This window comes from Raphanus sativus, unplaced genomic scaffold (genome assembly GCF_000801105.2).
Source record: "Raphanus sativus cultivar WK10039 unplaced genomic scaffold, ASM80110v3 Scaffold0395, whole genome shotgun sequence".
Classification (NCBI taxonomy): Eukaryota; Viridiplantae; Streptophyta; class Magnoliopsida; order Brassicales; family Brassicaceae; genus Raphanus; species Raphanus sativus.
Window position 1 is genome coordinate 8,843 of NW_026615714.1, and position 16,783 is coordinate 25,625.

The 16,783-nt window shown below is 37.7% G+C and overlaps 5 protein-coding genes and 1 long non-coding RNA gene across 10 annotated transcripts; 3 read left to right on the forward strand and 3 right to left on the reverse strand.

The window, feature by feature from the left end:
- Positions 1-424: 424 nt before the first annotated feature.
- Positions 425-2,012, reverse strand: LOC108853009 (uncharacterized). 3 transcript variants are annotated; one of them, XM_018626482.2, is made up of 4 exons: positions 1,166-2,012; positions 1,007-1,078; positions 824-855; positions 425-710 (listed from the first exon to the last, which is right to left on the reverse strand). In XM_018626482.2, exons 1-3 carry the CDS (start codon positions 1,793-1,795, stop codon positions 850-852), a joined length of 708 nt encoding a protein of 235 aa, XP_018481984.1. In that variant the 5' UTR covers positions 1,796-2,012; the 3' UTR covers positions 425-710; positions 824-849. The 3 variants fall into 3 exon arrangements, with proteins under 3 accessions (XP_018481984.1, XP_018481983.1, XP_018481982.1); XM_018626481.2 differs by having other exon boundaries at positions 425-743; XM_018626480.2 differs by having other exon boundaries at positions 425-715; positions 1,166-2,009.
- Positions 2,013-4,220: 2,208 nt separating this feature from the next.
- LOC108853006 (transcription factor KUA1-like) lies at positions 4,221-5,875 on the forward strand. Of its 2 annotated transcripts, none has more exons than XM_018626476.2 (3): positions 4,221-4,627; positions 4,698-4,909; positions 4,989-5,875. In XM_018626476.2, exons 1-3 carry the CDS (start codon positions 4,339-4,341, stop codon positions 5,523-5,525), a joined length of 1,038 nt encoding a protein of 345 aa, XP_018481978.1. In that variant the 5' UTR covers positions 4,221-4,338; the 3' UTR covers positions 5,526-5,875. The 2 variants fall into 2 exon arrangements, with proteins under 2 accessions (XP_018481978.1, XP_018481977.1); XM_018626475.2 differs by having other exon boundaries at positions 4,223-4,627; positions 4,986-5,875.
- Positions 5,876-7,101: 1,226 nt separating this feature from the next.
- On the reverse strand, positions 7,102-8,485 carry LOC108850148 (MATH domain and coiled-coil domain-containing protein At3g58210-like). Its single transcript, XM_056996854.1, has 4 exons — positions 8,388-8,485; positions 8,036-8,199; positions 7,678-7,898; positions 7,102-7,553 (listed from the first exon to the last, which is right to left on the reverse strand). Exons 1-4 carry the CDS (start codon positions 8,483-8,485, stop codon positions 7,140-7,142), a joined length of 897 nt encoding a protein of 298 aa, XP_056852834.1. The 3' UTR covers positions 7,102-7,139.
- Positions 8,486-9,464: 979 nt separating this feature from the next.
- On the forward strand, positions 9,465-11,368 carry LOC108853014 (uncharacterized). 2 transcript variants are annotated; one of them, XR_008940013.1, is made up of 4 exons: positions 9,465-9,592; positions 9,689-9,794; positions 10,029-10,117; positions 10,207-11,368. It is a non-coding gene; the product is annotated as an uncharacterized LOC108853014 (long non-coding RNA). The 2 variants fall into 2 exon arrangements; XR_001949648.2 differs by having other exon boundaries at positions 9,494-9,794; positions 10,207-10,315; positions 10,574-11,368.
- Positions 11,369-13,332: 1,964 nt separating this feature from the next.
- Positions 13,333-14,972, forward strand: LOC108853011 (60S ribosomal protein L15-1). Its single transcript, XM_018626484.2, has 4 exons — positions 13,333-13,404; positions 13,512-13,678; positions 14,243-14,440; positions 14,632-14,972. Exons 1-4 carry the CDS (start codon positions 13,401-13,403, stop codon positions 14,875-14,877), a joined length of 615 nt encoding a protein of 204 aa, XP_018481986.1. The 5' UTR covers positions 13,333-13,400; the 3' UTR covers positions 14,878-14,972.
- Positions 14,973-15,211: 239 nt separating this feature from the next.
- On the reverse strand, positions 15,212-16,734 carry LOC108853001 (uncharacterized). The gene is made up of 4 exons (XM_018626468.2): positions 15,987-16,734; positions 15,781-15,915; positions 15,608-15,705; positions 15,212-15,526 (listed from the first exon to the last, which is right to left on the reverse strand). The coding sequence occupies exons 1-4, from the start codon at positions 16,677-16,679 to the stop codon at positions 15,346-15,348; spliced, it is 1,107 nt and encodes a 368-aa protein (XP_018481970.1). The 5' UTR covers positions 16,680-16,734; the 3' UTR covers positions 15,212-15,345.
- Positions 16,735-16,783: the final 49 nt, after the last annotated feature.

Here is a 16,783-nt window from a genome sequence, read left to right on the forward strand (position 1 = left end):
ACACACTTGGTGACTCTCCACTTGAAACTTCCCTGGATCTCTCAGTCTCGGTTATCATTGTGGCCAATCTCTTCAACTCACAGCAGAACTCTTGGACATGGTCTACTATACCTTTACCAGAAAAAAAAAAGATTTCTAGCTGATTGTGTACTTTTTAGGGTAGGCTGATCATCGCGATGTAAAAATTGAAGTTGTCTACGTCTCACGTTTGTGACACTTTCACCTTTTTGATGCTATTATGAAACTATGCATTGAAGTTGTCTACGTCTCACATTTACGACACATTCAAGGACACATTCAAGCATTGAACTGCACATTTTCCTGCTTCCTCTAAGAGAACTTTATGAGTCTCAGTTTATATGGTGTGACAAACTTTACTTAAATTATATATGGTTGCTTTGCTTTGGCAAGTTAATAGGAAAAGAACACAAAGAAATGTAAAATTTACTCCACCATGAGATTTAGTTTAACTACACAAAGCAAGCATCATCACACTAACCGATTTTCTGTATTTCATTATGGATAACTCAAAATCGAACCAACCACCCTCTCTCTTTATAAATAGTTTATGAAACTTACCCATATTTACTTATATATAACTTTGTTCCAACTAAGTTTGATATGAGACAAGACAAATGTCTCTTGAGATATTTCGTCTTCCTATCTTTTACTGTTGTGTGTTGTGGATTCTAGACCATGTCCCCAGCTATCTACCCTGCAACAAACCAGAAACAAGTTCCCAACTACTTTAACAAAATAAAGCAATGGAGAACGTTAAGGCATGAAAAATGATAAAGCTTCGATAAAAGAGAGATGGCTTCACCTTTTGTCGACATGTTTATGGGCCGATCATCGCTGCAAATGAAAATACAACAGACGTTACTTGGTTTCTTGTCATTGATTGAATATTATTACAACACAATGCAACAGTATCATTAAAGTATAAAACCCTACTTCATACAGTCTTACGGATCAATGTGGTTGATCCAACAAGCCTAAACGTTACCTTAGAGGGAGAAGTGGTAACTCTGAAGCAATCAGCATTCATCCCAACAAGACACAACCCAGGGAAGATAACCTACACTCGCAGATTCAATAACGATGAGACGCTAAAGAGCTAGTAATCTTTTGTGTGAGGCAATTCGTCGAACACTTTGTGACTTACATCGAGATGTTTCTGCAAAGTCTTGGTCCTCTTTCGCGGTCGACGAGATGGCCTGTTCCCGCTCATGCTGAACACGTCCTCCTCGATCTCGTCGCGGGAAAGAGCCACCCAGAGCCTGTGATTCTCGCTCTTCGCCGCCTCAATCCCCCCGCCGCCGCCGCCTAATCCGGGAGACTCCGCCGGGATCCCTCTCTGCCTGTTCGATTTCGCCTCCGCCGCCGCCGCGATCGGTTTCTGATTCTTCGCCTCCGACGAAGCTCCTCCTCCTCCTCCACCGCCGCCGCAGGCCTCCGCGGGGACCGCGCCGTTGTTTCCCTTCTTCGAACCGCCGGAAGCTTTCCTCGGCCGCAGGTTCCACGTCCTCTCCTCCTCCGCCGACGCCGGAGCTTCCTCTCTACGCGGCGGATTCTCCTCGGGTTTCACCTTCTTCGGGTGATCGCGGTCGGACGACGGTGCGAGCGAGGAGAAGGAGAGACGCGGCTGGCGAGACGATCGCGACGCCACGGTTCGGTTGGAGACGGGCGGCGCCTCCGCCGATGATGGGTCCACATCAGTGATGGCAGAGACTTGAGGTCCAAGCGTGTGAGGAGAAGAAGAGAAACACTTCAAATTCGCCGGCGAAGTGGACATTGAGAGAGACGAGATTTGTATAACAGAAACCTAAAGCTAGAGAGAGAGAGAGAGAGAGAGAGAGATGCTTTAGAGATCAAAAACCCTAACAAGCTAAAGCAGAGGAGAGAGGGATCTAGAAAGGACGAAGGAGATTTACGGAGAGGAGAGGAGAGGAGAGGAGAGGGGGTGCATGCGTTTGTTTCTAATTTTGTTTTTATTTTTATATATTTTTCTTTGATTCTTCTTCCTCTTTCTTACAAGTCTTTCCTTCTTTTCTCCATTTTATTTTTGTTTCTATTGGACCCTTTCTTTATTAAAAGTTTCATAATAATAAACGACAAAATTATATGTAAGGTTTTTAATTTTTTTTATAGTAAAATTCAGAGAAAATAGTCTTCTTCCTTTTCATTGAAACTAATAATATTTGACCAAAAAAGATACAGACAAGAAAAAAGATCTAATAATTAATAATAAAATAATTTTGTGTTAATGCTATTTACTTCTATAGGACTTTTTGATTAATATGATTTGGATCTGCTATATGCATTATTTATCATGCTATAAATTATAAACACCATTCTTTTTTTGTGAGAATCTTCCAAGAGATTCTTTGTTTGTCGACGAGTTTGTTGGCAAACAAATGGACCAAATCATTAATGGCGTTACTTAAATGTATATAGCTATGTTTGTTTTGTCATTGTTAGACTAGAGACCAAAACATTGTGATTTGTGACTGTTTTTTTCATGAAATGACCATATTCTTTATGGTTTAGGCTGCACAAGTTATGGGGCCATCTAATTTTCTAGGCCGATTATGAGTTTTTTTTTGTTACTTTTGAAACATTATGCCAGGCCGATAAATCGATGGGCTTCTCACATAATACGAAAGCCTTTTCTTTTACAGAGTCATAGTTGTCAGTCACACAAAATTAGGGCTTCCCTCAGTTTCTTGTTTCTCAAGCAATATGTCAATACTAAACTACCCTTACCTTTAAAAGGCTGAGTGTAATAGGCCCAATAACGTAAACCAAACTATGGGCAGAGTTTGTCGAAACACGGTGAGAAGGAAGCCACGTAACGGCTGACAAAATTTTCAAGGGATCCTATCAGATCCGAAGAAAGTCGTATGGTATTATTCTATTTGCCTTTCTAATATCGTTCTACTTGTGACCACGTGGCTGAGATAAATGGGTCCTACTTATCTTAATCCAATCACTCATCGTGAACCTAGGACATAAAAATAAACAATAAAAAATATGTCGGGAACCTCTTTGCTTAAATCATGTTTATAATAGAAAAATGTGTTACTTGTAGTTGTAACAGTGAAGATGTATGTTTACGATGATTGCGTTGTAACATCCTATGAATATTCATATTCTAGCTTGAAATTTCGGGATTGTGTGGTTTAGTGAGAAATACTGTTATTTTAAAAATAGTTTTGGAAACATAATCAAAACTAAAAACTTTTTTTTAATGCCAAAGCGTTGTCTAAATAACAAGAAAAGAAGAAAGAGAATTGTATTAGTCGAGTGGAATGTACTAATACCACGTATATACTTTTGAAAACTAATAAGCCATCTTTAAAAAAACTCTTTAACACGTCTTAGTTAACTAAAACAGAAGAACATAACTCACATAAGTAACTGTTGATAGGAAACTTCAGACATTTCATATTAAATACTCTAGAAGGACAGTGTGGTGTTGGATCCACTTGTTGTGTAAGACTAATTATCCTAGACATCTATAGTAATATAAATTCATGTTTTTGAACTCATTTGCATATGCAAATAGATAGCTTATCCATAGATTATACCTCTTTTTAGGATAAATCTCACATTTACATAGATTTGAAATACTTAGGGTGTGATTGGTTATTGCTGTAGATATTTTCCACATCCACAATTTTACATACATCCCTAAATCTACACTAATTTTGATTTGTATTTTTTTTTTAAATTTCATATCCTTTTTAAAGTCCACAACACTTCTTTAAACTCATATTATGAAACAAATGGAGTATATGTTAATTATATACTCTGACCATTTTAGACTTTAAAACACTTTTCTCACATGATATCGAAAATAAAAAGTTTAAAGCAATACATATTTTATGCCGACAGTTATGCATTCTGCAAATTTTGAATTAAGTGGTTTCACAACAATAAAACTATCCCAAAGTATAAAGTTACATGTTTTTGGTCTTTAGTCAAATATTAGCAATAAATCCATGAACATAATTGCAAAGATTTGTTGAGAAAAAAAATGGAATATGTGAGGGAAAAAAATAGCATTCAAATTAGTAGTAATTCAATTCAAAGGTTTCCAAAAAAAAAAAAGTTAATATATTGCTTTTACTTGAAAACAAGGAAATGAAAAAAAAAACTTGAGTATAGTATTACATTTGTAATTGTGTAATAAATCCGACCAGATAATCAATCCCCCCTTTATAAGCACCGTATCTCTCTCTCTTCCCCATTATCAGATTCTGTGCTTGCGAGAGATTATCTTGGATCTGATCGACGGCGGCGGCGGCGGAGGAGGATCCGAAACCGAGTAGGATAATGACTCGCCGTTGCTCTCACTGCAACCAAAACGGACACAACTCACGTACATGTCCGAATCGCGGTGTAAAGCTCTTCGGTGTTCGTCTCACCGAGGGCTCGATCCGCAAATGTGCCAGTATGGGCAATCTCAGCCACCACTCCTCTGGCTCTGGGTTGAGTGGACTCGTGTCGAACAATCCTGCCTCTCCCGGTGATGGCCCTGACCACGGCGTCGGCGGCGACGGTTACGCCTCCGAGGACTTTGTTCACGGCTCATCATCATCCTCTAGCCGCGAGAGGAAGAGAGGTAACGCGTTTTCCAACTTTTTATAAAATCAAATCTGACTTTGATGATTGTAATGGATAACTGTTTTAAGGGAATCCATGGAGGGAAGAAGAGCATAGGATGTTCTTGTTGGGTCTACAGAAGCTGGGGAAAGGTGATTGGAGAGGTATCTCTAGGAGCTATGTGAAGACTAGGACACCTACTCAGGTTGCGAGTCACGCTCAGAAGTATTTCATCAGACTGTCTAATGTCTCTCGCCGCAAGAGACGTTCTAGTCTCTTTGATATTGTTCCTCCTGATGAGGTCAGTTACTTTCTCATCTACTTTGATTATGTCAACTTCGTTTTTAATGCGGGTCTCTTTTTTTTCATGGTTGCAGCAGGTAATGGATTCTCATGAACTGCAAGCTGAGGATGTTCCGATGCAGGGCAGTGACTTGATCCTGGAGACTGAAGAGCGTGAGTCCATGAAATCCACCAACTCTAGTAGTAGTGGTGATGAGCCACCAACTGTGACGGTCTCTGCTTCTTTCGGACAAGAAGACGCTATCCAAACGGAGCTACAACCACCACCTCCGGGTTCATTCCCTGTGCTGTATCCGGCTTACTTCTCACCGTTCTACTCATTCCCCTTTCCGGTTTGGCCTGCTGCGTATGTTACCGGGCCACCGGCAAAGGAAGAGGCTCACGAGATTCTCAGGCCGACAGCTGTGCACTCAAAAGCCGCTCCGATTAATGTTGATCAACTTCTTGGTATGTCTAAGCTCAGCCTCGGAGAGTTTAGCCAAAATGGTGTATTGGAACAGTCTCTTTCATTGAAACTAGTTGGAGGTTCGGCTTCAAGGCAATCAGCCTTTCATCCAAATCCAGCCAATGGTGGTGGTGTACCGGACATGAACACCGTGATTCATGCTGTCTAAAGATCTACCTGATGGGACGGTGGTCTCTCAGATTTGTAGCCGTAGCCAAGTGATTCATTGTCATTAACATGATTTATACAACAACAACGATTTGCAGACAGGTCCCAAGGATGGGCTCTCGGATTAGTTATTGGTTATATTATACTATTGTTTTAGTTAGGTTTGTTTGAATTGCTTACTTCAGCTTTGTTTATTAGGGTGGAAAAGAAAGAAAGATCAAATGTTACAGGCATTTGCCTTTGTTTTTGGTTTAGCATAACCCTTTATTTCGTTCAAAAATGTATTAAAACTGCTTAGCTTTCTAGGATTTATTACAGTAAGTTCATATATGAAGATATGTTCTTGTGTCACCCTGCTGTTTTTTTTTTCAGTTTATCGTTCATAATCATAACCACAAATGTATTATTGTTGGTTTGGGATTTGGGAGAGACAGAGTCTCCCATGTCTTGGCCTATGCATTTTATTTGAGATTCGATGAACCAAACCCGAACTTACCAATATCCGAACAGTTACTTTCTCAAAAAAAAAATATCTGAGCAGTTCCAGTTTTTCTTATACTTGCAGAATAAAAACCAAACTGAAATTTGAGTGTGTATTCGAATATCCAAAATTAAATTTTTATACGAAAACAAAGTGAGCAGGTCTACCCATGCCACTGTCTTATTATGGGCTAAGATTGTAAGGAAAAAAAAGTAATCAGATGTCGGCGTTCAAAAACGCTGTCCTAATGGCGGGAATTCTTAACCGGACACTAGTTGTTCCTCCGGTTCTTGATCATCAGTTCATCACGCTGTCGCTCTCGGTAGCTGTCCGAAATTCAGGGTTTTGAGTCCGAGCGAGATACGAGTCTCGGTTTGGAATCATTCTATTGAGCTACATAGTGCTCGCAGGTACGTTTCGATGGCTGAAATTTGTAGACATTACGTCGCTTGTATCATCTTCTGCTATTCGAGTTATTGATCTTAGCTACTTCGGTCACTACTGTGTGGTCTTTACTCTCGACTTAGAGACTCTCTGCTCTGTTGAGTTAGTAGAGGAACAGTCCGAATCAGTGAAACAGTGTGGCTATTTGTTATCTGGTGTTCGTGTTGGTAATGTAGATAGGTGTTTATATGGTGTTGAAGAAGATTGTACGGTTTGGACGTTTAAGAATGGAGATTCTGATGGGAGGTTAGATATGTTTCAGGCGGATGAGAAGGTTAAGAAGATGTCTTACGTGGGATGCTTATGTAGAGATGTGTATATAAGTCTCATGGACATGGTACAGAAGCTGAGTCTGCATTACCGTAGAAAACCTTGTTTTATATGTATCAAAACCTTGTTTGATTATATTAGAACCAAATATAACTAGTACAAACTATTTCAAACAGATCATTTGATCATACAACCTTCACAGATTCAAAACAGAGTAGCTTATTAAGCCTATCAAGATTTTTGTTTTCATCGACGAAGTGTATAGACGCTTGATAGCTAACTAAATAAAACTGAAAGCTTAATCAACCATTTGCCGGTATTATCCATGAAAATAGGCATGAGAAGAAGAAAAAAGACATTGCTTTTCATTTAAACAGCGTGCATTACGTTACGAAAACCCTAGAGACTGAAACGAGCAGGTCAGAATATAATGTTAAACAACTCATCGAATGCTAGATAACTTCTTGCCAACACATCCGCCTTTTCTTTCTCCAACATAGCTTCTACTTCCGAGCACTTATGCTTAAGGTTTTTCAGTTCATCCTCCAACTCTTGCATACGAGTCTCTCCAATATGCACCTTCTCTATATTTTCCTTCACTTCCTTGAGCTTCTTCTCCAACCAATCCACCTTGAATCCCGCATCTTTCAGGTATGCAGGTGCATTGTCTGCTTCCACCAGATCTTCACTGGAAAGCTCCTGAGGTGTCAGGCTTAGTGTATCGATCAGGCAGAGTAGGACATTCATGCATGCTGTACTCAGATGTTTGTTCTTTGCACGGAGTACTAATGCAACGTCAGCGTGTTTTTCAGAAATACGTCTCACAATTTTTGCCTGCAAATAAGAAAAGGTAAAATACTTAATGACAAGATGAGTTGTTTAACTGATAATTTTCTAGAAAAAGAAGAAGTGACTCAAAATCAGCAGAAAAAAAAGGAGAGTTTAAAACACAACTTACCTGAGAAGGAAGAACTTGAAACCCATTGACATCCACCAAATAACCATTATCATTCAGCTTTGTCTTTTTCAGAGGTTGTTTCACCAACACAAAAACCTCCATAACAATCTTGACTTCTCCATTAACAATAAACCCACCATTTTCATCCACAAGTTCGCTAAGGGGGATCATGGATGTAAGAACCCAGTTGGAAGCCTTTTGTGTTGACGAGCGACTTGTTACTGAAAGCAACAAAACAAATTTGCTTTCATAAAACATATCAATGTTTACAGATTGACAGGTATCTTGTAACAGCCAGAATCCCATAGTAAATTAAAAGAAAAACGAATCAACTGGCTAGAGTAGAAATAATATTCACCTAGCAATTGCGAGACCTTTCTTGAATTTTTATTAACAATGGTACAATAAAGGTTTGCGTGCTGACTCCACCCAGAACGCACGTTTGGACCATCAGTAACCCCCAAAAACAGACGCAGTTTACTACTACCCTTACTATTTCCATCGGAGTAGGCAATGAGACTCCTGAAAGCCGAAACCATGTAAAGCTATAGATGACATTTCTTCCATCATAAATCGAAATTGGATGAAAACACTAAAAAGACAAATTCTATTTTCTTAAAATATGCAGCAACCATATCACGTCAGAATGCACACACAAATCTTAAACGGAAAAAAAACTTAAGGAACAGGGTTAAACTATAAGTTCTAACCATTCGCAGCCACCAATGACGACTTTATCAGAATAACTTTTCTTAGATACCGATGAGAAATTTTTTATCACCCAAGTGAACTTGATGTCATCCCCCATCGGTCTTGATGGTGACTCCTACAGATCTAAAATTTGTAAATTGAATAATCAATAAACAATCTCGACAAACATAACCCGTTTCATTAACGAAAAGAGTCACATGTAATCAAAGAGCATAAAGACCAAAATGGTTTAAGTATTTACCCCTCTGAGTTGCACGGAGAGAGAGAGAGACGGACGATGTACTTCAACAGTGCAGCTGCACAACTTTAAGCATCCAGGGTTGATTACCAAGACTAGAGGAAGCGAATCGCATCAGCTTCCCATGGCGCATGGGGTTAATAAATAATTAAGACGAGAGGAATGCGATTGGCTTCCACCTTTTTTTTACAAGGTGTTTATGCAATTATACGTATCTAGCGAGACTCTTTAAGTTATTGAGTAGTTTGAGAATTCTACGTGGGGAATAACATAAACGTTTTGAAACATGTCAAGTCGAAATTCATTCGGCAACAATTCAAACCAATTTGGATAACGACAATTTACAATTTTTGAGTTTTGAATAAAACAAAAAAAATTCTGAGTTTAATAACAGACATACAAAGAAAATATGTTAACCGAAAATTATTATATATACTTTTATTGTTATTTCAAACTCATGAAGTTATTACATACGACCATTCTTTTTTCCATTAAGAGAAAAATAAAGTTAATTTAATTTTTTATGTCTTGTATATTCCTTAAATTTAAAATATTTTTAATTTTATGTGAATATACAACAATTTCAAAATTAGAGTAACAACAGTTTCATGGCATAAAAAGTTATGACGTACGAAAAACTTTGTTAGAGTTCTAAGTGAACGATTCATTCTCATAAAGTAAAAAAAGAAGATTAATTCGCTAAATGTTGGAATCTATAATATAATATAATGAGGGAGTATCAGTCCTACCTGAAAGACACGTGTCCTTTTATTTTAAATGGGCTGTGTGTTTGTTTGGGCTTAAGTATGTGTTTTAATTTGTGTTCTGAGTCTATAGATTTTGGCCCATAGCATATCTGTTCTTCTCGACGGCTGATAGATTAGGGATTGACGAGATTTTTTTTTTCCCAGGTCACTCGCCATCCCTCTTCATCTTCCTCCTCCTCTTCCGTCTTCTTCAGTTATGGTGAGTTCTTTTTTGCCTTTTAACTTTTCACCCACAACTTTTCCTAACAGAAACGGCCGTCGCCTCCTCCACTTTCGACTCTCTTTGCCTCCGCAGAACTGCGCAATCCGTTGTTGGTCACCTCATCTGCTTTTGGGATTCCCGGAACATCAACAAGAACGGAGAGTTCATGGGGATAACGATTCTGCTCCTCGATGAATTGGTGAGGATTGTTTAGATTTTATTTATTTCTTTTCTTTTGCAAAGAATAAAGCTTTACGTTTCTTCATATTTGATAACTTCCAAATATATGATTTTTTATTTTACTGCAGGACTCTGTGATTTACACGGGTTGAATTGTTTAGATTTTATATATATTTTTTTTTTATTCTGTGATTTTGTAAGTGCTAACTGGTTAAGAATAACAGTCATATCGTGAAGTTTTATTATAATACAGATGGAAAAAAAAATCAAGGTGGTTATTGAGATCAAGCAACGAAATGTGGCTGAGGAAAATCAGTAAACACAGGAGCTTTTAAAGGATAGGTAAACTATATTTTCTTCCGTGAATTATTAGGGTGTTTTAAGAGTTTTTGAGCCATCACCAACATTTGTCATTTTCACCTTTTGTACAGGGAGCAAGCTTTGCAAGATCAGTTAATGCAAGCAAAAGACAGTGTTCCACTATGCAAAAATTGCATGAGTTAGCACAGAGCCAACTTTTTGAACTTCGTGTTCAATCAGGTTGTTCATTGACCCTTAATATGGTGAACCAGTTATGTGCTTTCACACGTTAAGCGTCCTATTAATTATTGTGAAATGTTTTTTCACATATTAATTGTTTTCCGGATTGGTTAGGTCAATATGATTTGGTTCCCTTAAGTTTCAACTGTTGTTCTTGATGTCATTTCTAATGTTATGATAAGCGGCTACTGCAAATCTAAAGAGATCAATAAAACTTTATAAATTCTTGATATAATGATTGTTTTCTTCATGTTACAGGTTAGTCATTCTGAGAATTTTAAGAGCTTCACTTGGAAGAACGTCCTAAACTGCTCCGGGAGGTTGTTGGTTTGTCTAAGTGTTATGTTATAGACATCGAGAAGGTGTTAGAAATGATACATTTTTCTAAAAGTAAGAGTCACTTGCAAAACAGAAGGCAAGAGTGTAAGCTTGGACCAATCTTAAACTTTCCAAAGGACTCGAGGTGTTATTTTTCGCTCACCTTACGACAAAGAAGGCTTATGGGTTCTTCTACTGGATTCAAACATATGGTACTTTCAGAAGGTTAGCTCCATGGATGAATCTGAAGCTATCCACACTTCTTCAAGTGCTATTAGTTTGACAATGAAAAGTTTAGGAGCCAGGTTGAGGCAAAGAACAAGGAAGTTAGAGAAGGTTAAAAGCCTATCCAGATTGGTAATGGGGAAATGCTTAAAACCTGCAGAAGGTACTAAATTTGACTTGCTTATGAGTTCTGCCTAAGAGATGCTTGGATCAGTTGTGATGAAAGGACATTACTGAAAGTTGAGTATTTGAAAAGAAGAAGCGTTTGGAGGGTGAGGTCGCAGAAGAAGGTGTGGAGGAGGAAGAAGATGATAATCTATAGAATTATGTAAGCAGATATGTGAGGACACGTCAAACACTTTACCCTGGTGTTTGTTCTTCTTTTACTGTAGATTATGCCTCTAAATTTTACACAGTCAAACACTTTACCGTTTTATTTGTTTTTCTGCTGATTCCATAGATGTTAATCTCTAACTTTTTAAAAGATTAAATAACTAATTTAGTTAACCAGTTCTAAATAATAAAGGAAAATGTTATTTTCACATAGCCTCGCACACTCACACGTGAGCATTGCTTCTTCTTCCTGCTGCCAAGTCAGCCGGTACTTTATGCCTTCTCAATTCTTTTTTTGTTCACTAATGCCTTCTCAATTCTTCATATTGATTCATTTGACGTAGATTTAAAGAAAATTTCAATGATTAAGTAAAATATAGGGTTTCAAATCGACCACCTTCCACAAGCTTCCTATGGTGTAAAGAAAATATGAAGAAACCAATAACATCAGTTGACTCATGACTGTTATACAAACTTCTTTATATTTTGGATAAATTAATATCTTTCACTAATTTCAACCTTTATTTTATAAATGGGGAGGAATGAGGATGTAGATTTTTGCATCTTATTTAGACATCTGAGAGTTTAAGAAAGAACGTCATTATGATATTCAAAACGGTAAATCTTTTAACAAAAAAAAATATTCGAAAGGTGTTCGAATAAGAAATAAACATCACAAAATGTATTCACTTATTTGGTTTGTCTCTGTTTTTTTTCCCAAATTAGTTTTAGTATAAAAGTTAACTCTTTAAAAATGATAATAATTTTAACTAAAAAAATCAAAAATATCTTAAAACACTGAAATTTATAAATCATACATTTCAAACATAAAGAATATTAATCAAAAGTACTTTCTAATATATAAAAGGGATTCATTTAATTTTTTTAAAGCTATATTAATAAAATATTTAACACCACCAATAAATATGTCAAATAAATATCATATTTGTACCATACATGTCAAACATAAATTAATGTTAATCAAAAGTATTATCAAACATATAAAAGGGATTCATTTAAAAGTTTTTAAGCTATATTAATAAAATATTTAACACCACCAATAAAATATGTCAAATATATATCATAGTTATACCATTAAGTTAAATAAAAACGATTTGTAGAAACTGAGAAGCTATATTATATAATTAAATAGTTATTATAAAACTAAATTCAGAGTATAGATGTAAACAAATCTCTTATCAATAACACTGTAAATAAATTATTGTTCATCAATTTCACAAACTAAAATCGCTAAGCACCAACAAGAATCAAAGGAAATTGTGTGAGCCATAAACTATACCAAATTCTTTTTTTTATATATGTTCTATCATAAACTACACCAACTTCTATTTTTCTGGTTACCTATTTGAGACACAAATCATATTTATTGAAGTCCAGTAAAAACTCTATAAACTAAAAGTATTGTAACTATATACTTTAATAAATTTTTAGAGGTGTTAATTTTTTATAAAAAAGTTTATTACAACTCCATATTCTTAAATTAATTTTGGGTAAGATAAAAAATAATTTAATTTATTTTTTGTATAAATTGTTAATTTAAAAAAAATGAAATTTATATCTTTTTACTTACATTTTCTTTAATTTATATACTAACAACTATCTAATAACTACCTCATAAACTTCAGCTTTTAAACATAAAAGCGCTAATAACACAAATGATCGATCAAATCATTGCGAGGATAATATATGAAAATATCAACACATATAAATTTTCCGGTCATTTTAGTTTCAATCTAATCAAGATATATATTTTTCATTGTTCCATTTATCACCATTACAGACAACACGGAGAAAAAAAATTAGAAAATACAAACGAGTAAATCCCATACACAAAATTACACAACGCATCAAAATTGTATCCGGCCCCGCGCTTGCGCGGGGGCTATGCCCCTAGTCTTCTGAATGTTAAAGTGAAATCTACAGATGACAAAAAAAACATGCAGACTGAAAATAAAACAATATTATTGCAAATATAAAAAAGAAAGCTTCTTCTGTAATGGGCCTTACCATGTGTAGTAAACGCCCGATAGAAAGCTAATAGGCCTTACCATGTGTAGTAAACGCCCAACGAAGAAAGCTAATGGGCCTTACTAAAGGTTAAGGAAGCCCTAGCTCCACATGGAATCATCATATATATAAAACCAGAAACCTAGCTGAGTCAAAGTGACTGCGACGCCGGAGATCAGCAATGGGTACGTCTCTCTCTCTCTCTTTGTAATGTTCATTGGATTCTGATGATGTATTTGTTTGTATGAGAAGTGAGCTAAGAAGAATAGAAATGTTGGGTTTATGATTGCAGGGGCGTACAAGTATGTGTCTGAGCTATGGAGGAAGAAGCAGTCGGATGTGATGAGGTTTGTGCAGAGGGTCAGGTGCTGGGAGTACAGACAGCAACCTTCCATTGTCCGTCTCGTCAGGCCTACTCGTCCCGACAAGGCCCGTCGTCTCGGCTACAAGGCCAAGCAGGTATTTTTCTTCTTCTTCTTCTTCTCCTGTTGCCATTGTGTCATGCTATAATTTTTAGTTAAATCTTGAATCATGCTGGTAAAGCGGTATCTTGAAGCGTATGTTTGCGTTAACTATGATAGAATACTTCCTGAGACCAGCTAAATCGATTCAATCTTATACCAAACAGATCTCTACTCTACTTTGGACTCTGTTATTGTCAAAGATTGTTACATTTTATGTAAACCATATTACACGAATCAAGTTATATAATTTTCAGTAGTTTTTAGGTAGAATCAAATCAAGCACTTAGTTGTTAATAAGCTGGTCAAGCGGTGTCTTGACGCGTAGACATTCTCCTTTTTTAAAAGTAGATTTATCTGCGTTAATATGATAGAATACTTCCTGAGACCAGCGAGATCATTTCAAGCTTCTGACCGAACAGCTCTTTATCTACTGTGGACTCTGTTCTTGTCTAAGTTTGATACATTTTTAATTAGTCATTGATCAATTTTTTTAATTTTGTTTTTGTTTTGAAATGCAATTGGTTTGTGTTGACGAACTATTTTGGTTATTTGTGTTCAGGGGTTTGTTGTCTACCGTGTTCGTGTGAGACGTGGAGGTCGCAAGAGGCCAGTTCCCAAGGGTATTGTGTATGGTAAACCCACTAACCAGGGAGTGACACAGCTCAAATTCCAGCGCAGTAAGAGATCTGTTGCTGAGGAACGTGCTGGCCGCAAACTTGGTGGCCTCAGGGTCGTTAACTCCTACTGGCTCAATGAGGTTAGCACCCAAACCCTAAGTTACTGTCCACTCTGATAATATGATCTGTTTATTGAAAATTGAGCTTAATTATTTTTCTATTAGACATTAGTATATGTATGTATAGCTGATACTGTAACTTGTTCATTCACCTTTGTGATGTGATTATATATATTGTTGATTAATGTTGGGTTTGCTTCTGATTTATTTAGGACTCTACCTACAAGTATTACGAGATCATACTTGTGGACCCTGCACACAATGCCGTCCGTAATGACCCAAGGATCAACTGGATCTGCAACCCAGTGCACAAGCACAGAGAACTCAGGGGGCTCACCTCAGAGGGAAAGAAGAATCGTGGTCTTCGTGGAAAGGGTCACAACAACCACAAGAACAGACCTTCTCGCAGGGCTACCTGGAAGAAGAACAATTCCCTCTCTCTCCGTCGTTACCGGTGATCTGCTTTTCGTGTTTTGTTTTTTTTCTTGTCGAGTGGTGTATCTTCTGTGTGGATTTGTGTCAGAATATTTTACATTCAAGAGTTTGTTTTCAAGTTTTGAGCTAATTAAAACTTCAAATCTTACACAATAAGATCAGGCAACGTTTACCCACATTAATCTACGTTTGTCTTTCCGACCATAAGTCTCTGATGGAACATGAATATATCCAGCCAGAAAGTGAGAGGCCATGTTAAATTAATATTTGTCCGAACCAGGTTTATCTCCCTAACCCCAAAACAATGAGTTGGATAATGAACTCATTGTCGTTATCCATGTCAAACGAAACTTCTACTGACTGAAGCTTATATATACACATAATATAACGATAACCAAATTCAGTCTTGGCAAATCTTACAACAAAGAGATTTAAGTCTTGCATATGAAAGCAATAGTACCAAATTTACAAGTTTCCTTCTATATCACAACTCACAAGACCTCGTCCATGGATACATAGCGGCGCTCCTGAATGGAGAGCTGAGCAGCAACTCCCATGGCAACAGCCATCAATCCGTCTTCCAAATCAACAGCTGCTCGTCCTTCACCTCTGATTGCCGACAAAAATACGAGGTGTTCCAAGTAACTCGACCCATGATGCAACCCTTCATATCTATGAATTTACCAACATCATGCGAATGTGATGTAAGACTAATATGAGAAGAGAATACGACAAAATGAATAGGAAGCTTACTTTATTCGTTCATCCTCAGCTTTTATCGTTTGAACATGTTCTCTTCCCTCTGCACGGCTCCCAAATCTAACTATACCCTCTGGAACAAGTGCTTCCCCCTAAAACATGGTTGCCAAGTAAGTTAGGAAGAAATATTGACCCTACTCAAACTCATGGATCATATATTAACTTACCTTGCCAATGTGACCAGTAACAGAGATTTCTTGCTCGTTTTTGCTTCCTTCAGCGAACATACAAAGGTCAAGCATCCCACGGCATCCATTGTCAAACTCAATTATAACGTACGCGTTATCAATTATATCAGGCACCTAATGTTGTCAAAGAGAAATTAGAAACTCCCAATATACATTGAATTCAGGATTAAAAAAAAAAAAATCACCTTCCCATCATAAACTTCATCCTTGTGGTTAACATCCATACCTCCAGAAGCCATCACAGAAACAGGATTCGCAGAAGCAAAGAGCCTCATCAGATCAAAGAAATGGCAGCACTTCTCCACCAAAGTCCCTCCCGTGTTCACATTGAATCTATTCCAGTTGTTCACCTTAACCAAGAAAGGGAACCTATGTTCTCTGATAGCTACCATCTTAACATCACCAAACTCTCCTCCTCTCACTCTCTCAATAAGCTTAGCCACAGGTGGCATGTACCTGTACTCCAACCCGACTTGGACCACCATATGATCCGACCGTCTCTTCGCGGCCTCCATAACCTCTTTGCAATCCGCGACGGTTGTGCATAACGGCTTCTCGACGAGGACGTGGTGAGGCTTCGGGTAAGCGATGACGTCCATGAGGATCCGGTGGTGAGTCATGTTCGGCGAGGAGACGACGATCACGTCGCACGTCTCGCTCTCGAGGAGCTCCTCGTGGTTCGAGAAGACGTTGAGATCATCCCAGTTGAGAGATTTGGCGAGTTCGACTGCGAGGAGACGCGAGGGAGGGTGGGGATCGGCGATGGAGACGACGGCGAGGTTTTGGTGGTGGCGGAGGTGGTGGAGGTTGATGAGGTGTTCTCTTCCCATCATGCCGATCCCTACGATTCCGTACTTGGTGATCGCTGGGTTCGCCATTACTGACTGAGCTTTCTCTCTCCTCCACACACACACTCTCTCTCTTCAAATCTTTGGGATAATTTATGAAATGGTCCTTTAAATCTTTTTAACTTCATCGATTT

Excerpts from the sequence above, each read along its gene's own strand:
- LOC108853009 (XM_018626482.2), bottom strand. The coding sequence starts at position 1,795 with ATGTCCACTTCGCCGGCGAATTTGAAGTGTTTCTCTTCTTCTCCTCAC. Across the intron at positions 1,079-1,165 it reads CTTTGCAGAAACATCTCGAT|GTTATCTTCCCTGGGTTGTG; the intron begins GTAAGTCACAAA and ends CTGCGAGTGTAG.
- LOC108853011 (XM_018626484.2), top strand. Across the intron at positions 13,679-14,242 it reads TCGGCTACAAGGCCAAGCAG|GGGTTTGTTGTCTACCGTGT; the intron begins GTATTTTTCTTC and ends ATTTGTGTTCAG. Across the intron at positions 14,441-14,631 it reads ACTCCTACTGGCTCAATGAG|GACTCTACCTACAAGTATTA; the intron begins GTTAGCACCCAA and ends TGATTTATTTAG.
- LOC108850148 (XM_056996854.1), bottom strand. The coding sequence starts at position 8,485 with ATGGGGGATGACATCAAGTTCACTTGGGTGATAAAAAATTTCTCATCG. Across the intron at positions 7,899-8,035 it reads AAAGGTCTCGCAATTGCTAG|TAACAAGTCGCTCGTCAACA; the intron begins GTGAATATTATT and ends TGTTGCTTTCAG. Across the intron at positions 7,554-7,677 it reads TTCAAGTTCTTCCTTCTCAG|GCAAAAATTGTGAGACGTAT; the intron begins GTAAGTTGTGTT and ends TCTTATTTGCAG.
- LOC108853001 (XM_018626468.2), bottom strand. The coding sequence starts at position 16,679 with ATGGCGAACCCAGCGATCACCAAGTACGGAATCGTAGGGATCGGCATG. Across the intron at positions 15,916-15,986 it reads ATGAAGTTTATGATGGGAAG|GTGCCTGATATAATTGATAA; the intron begins GTGATTTTTTTT and ends TGACAACATTAG. Across the intron at positions 15,706-15,780 it reads TTACTGGTCACATTGGCAAG|GGGGAAGCACTTGTTCCAGA; the intron begins GTAAGTTAATAT and ends ACCATGTTTTAG.
- LOC108853006 (XM_018626475.2), top strand. The coding sequence starts at position 4,339 with ATGACTCGCCGTTGCTCTCACTGCAACCAAAACGGACACAACTCACGT. Across the intron at positions 4,628-4,697 it reads TAGCCGCGAGAGGAAGAGAG|GGAATCCATGGAGGGAAGAA; the intron begins GTAACGCGTTTT and ends AACTGTTTTAAG. Across the intron at positions 4,910-4,985 it reads ATATTGTTCCTCCTGATGAG|CAGGTAATGGATTCTCATGA; the intron begins GTCAGTTACTTT and ends TCATGGTTGCAG.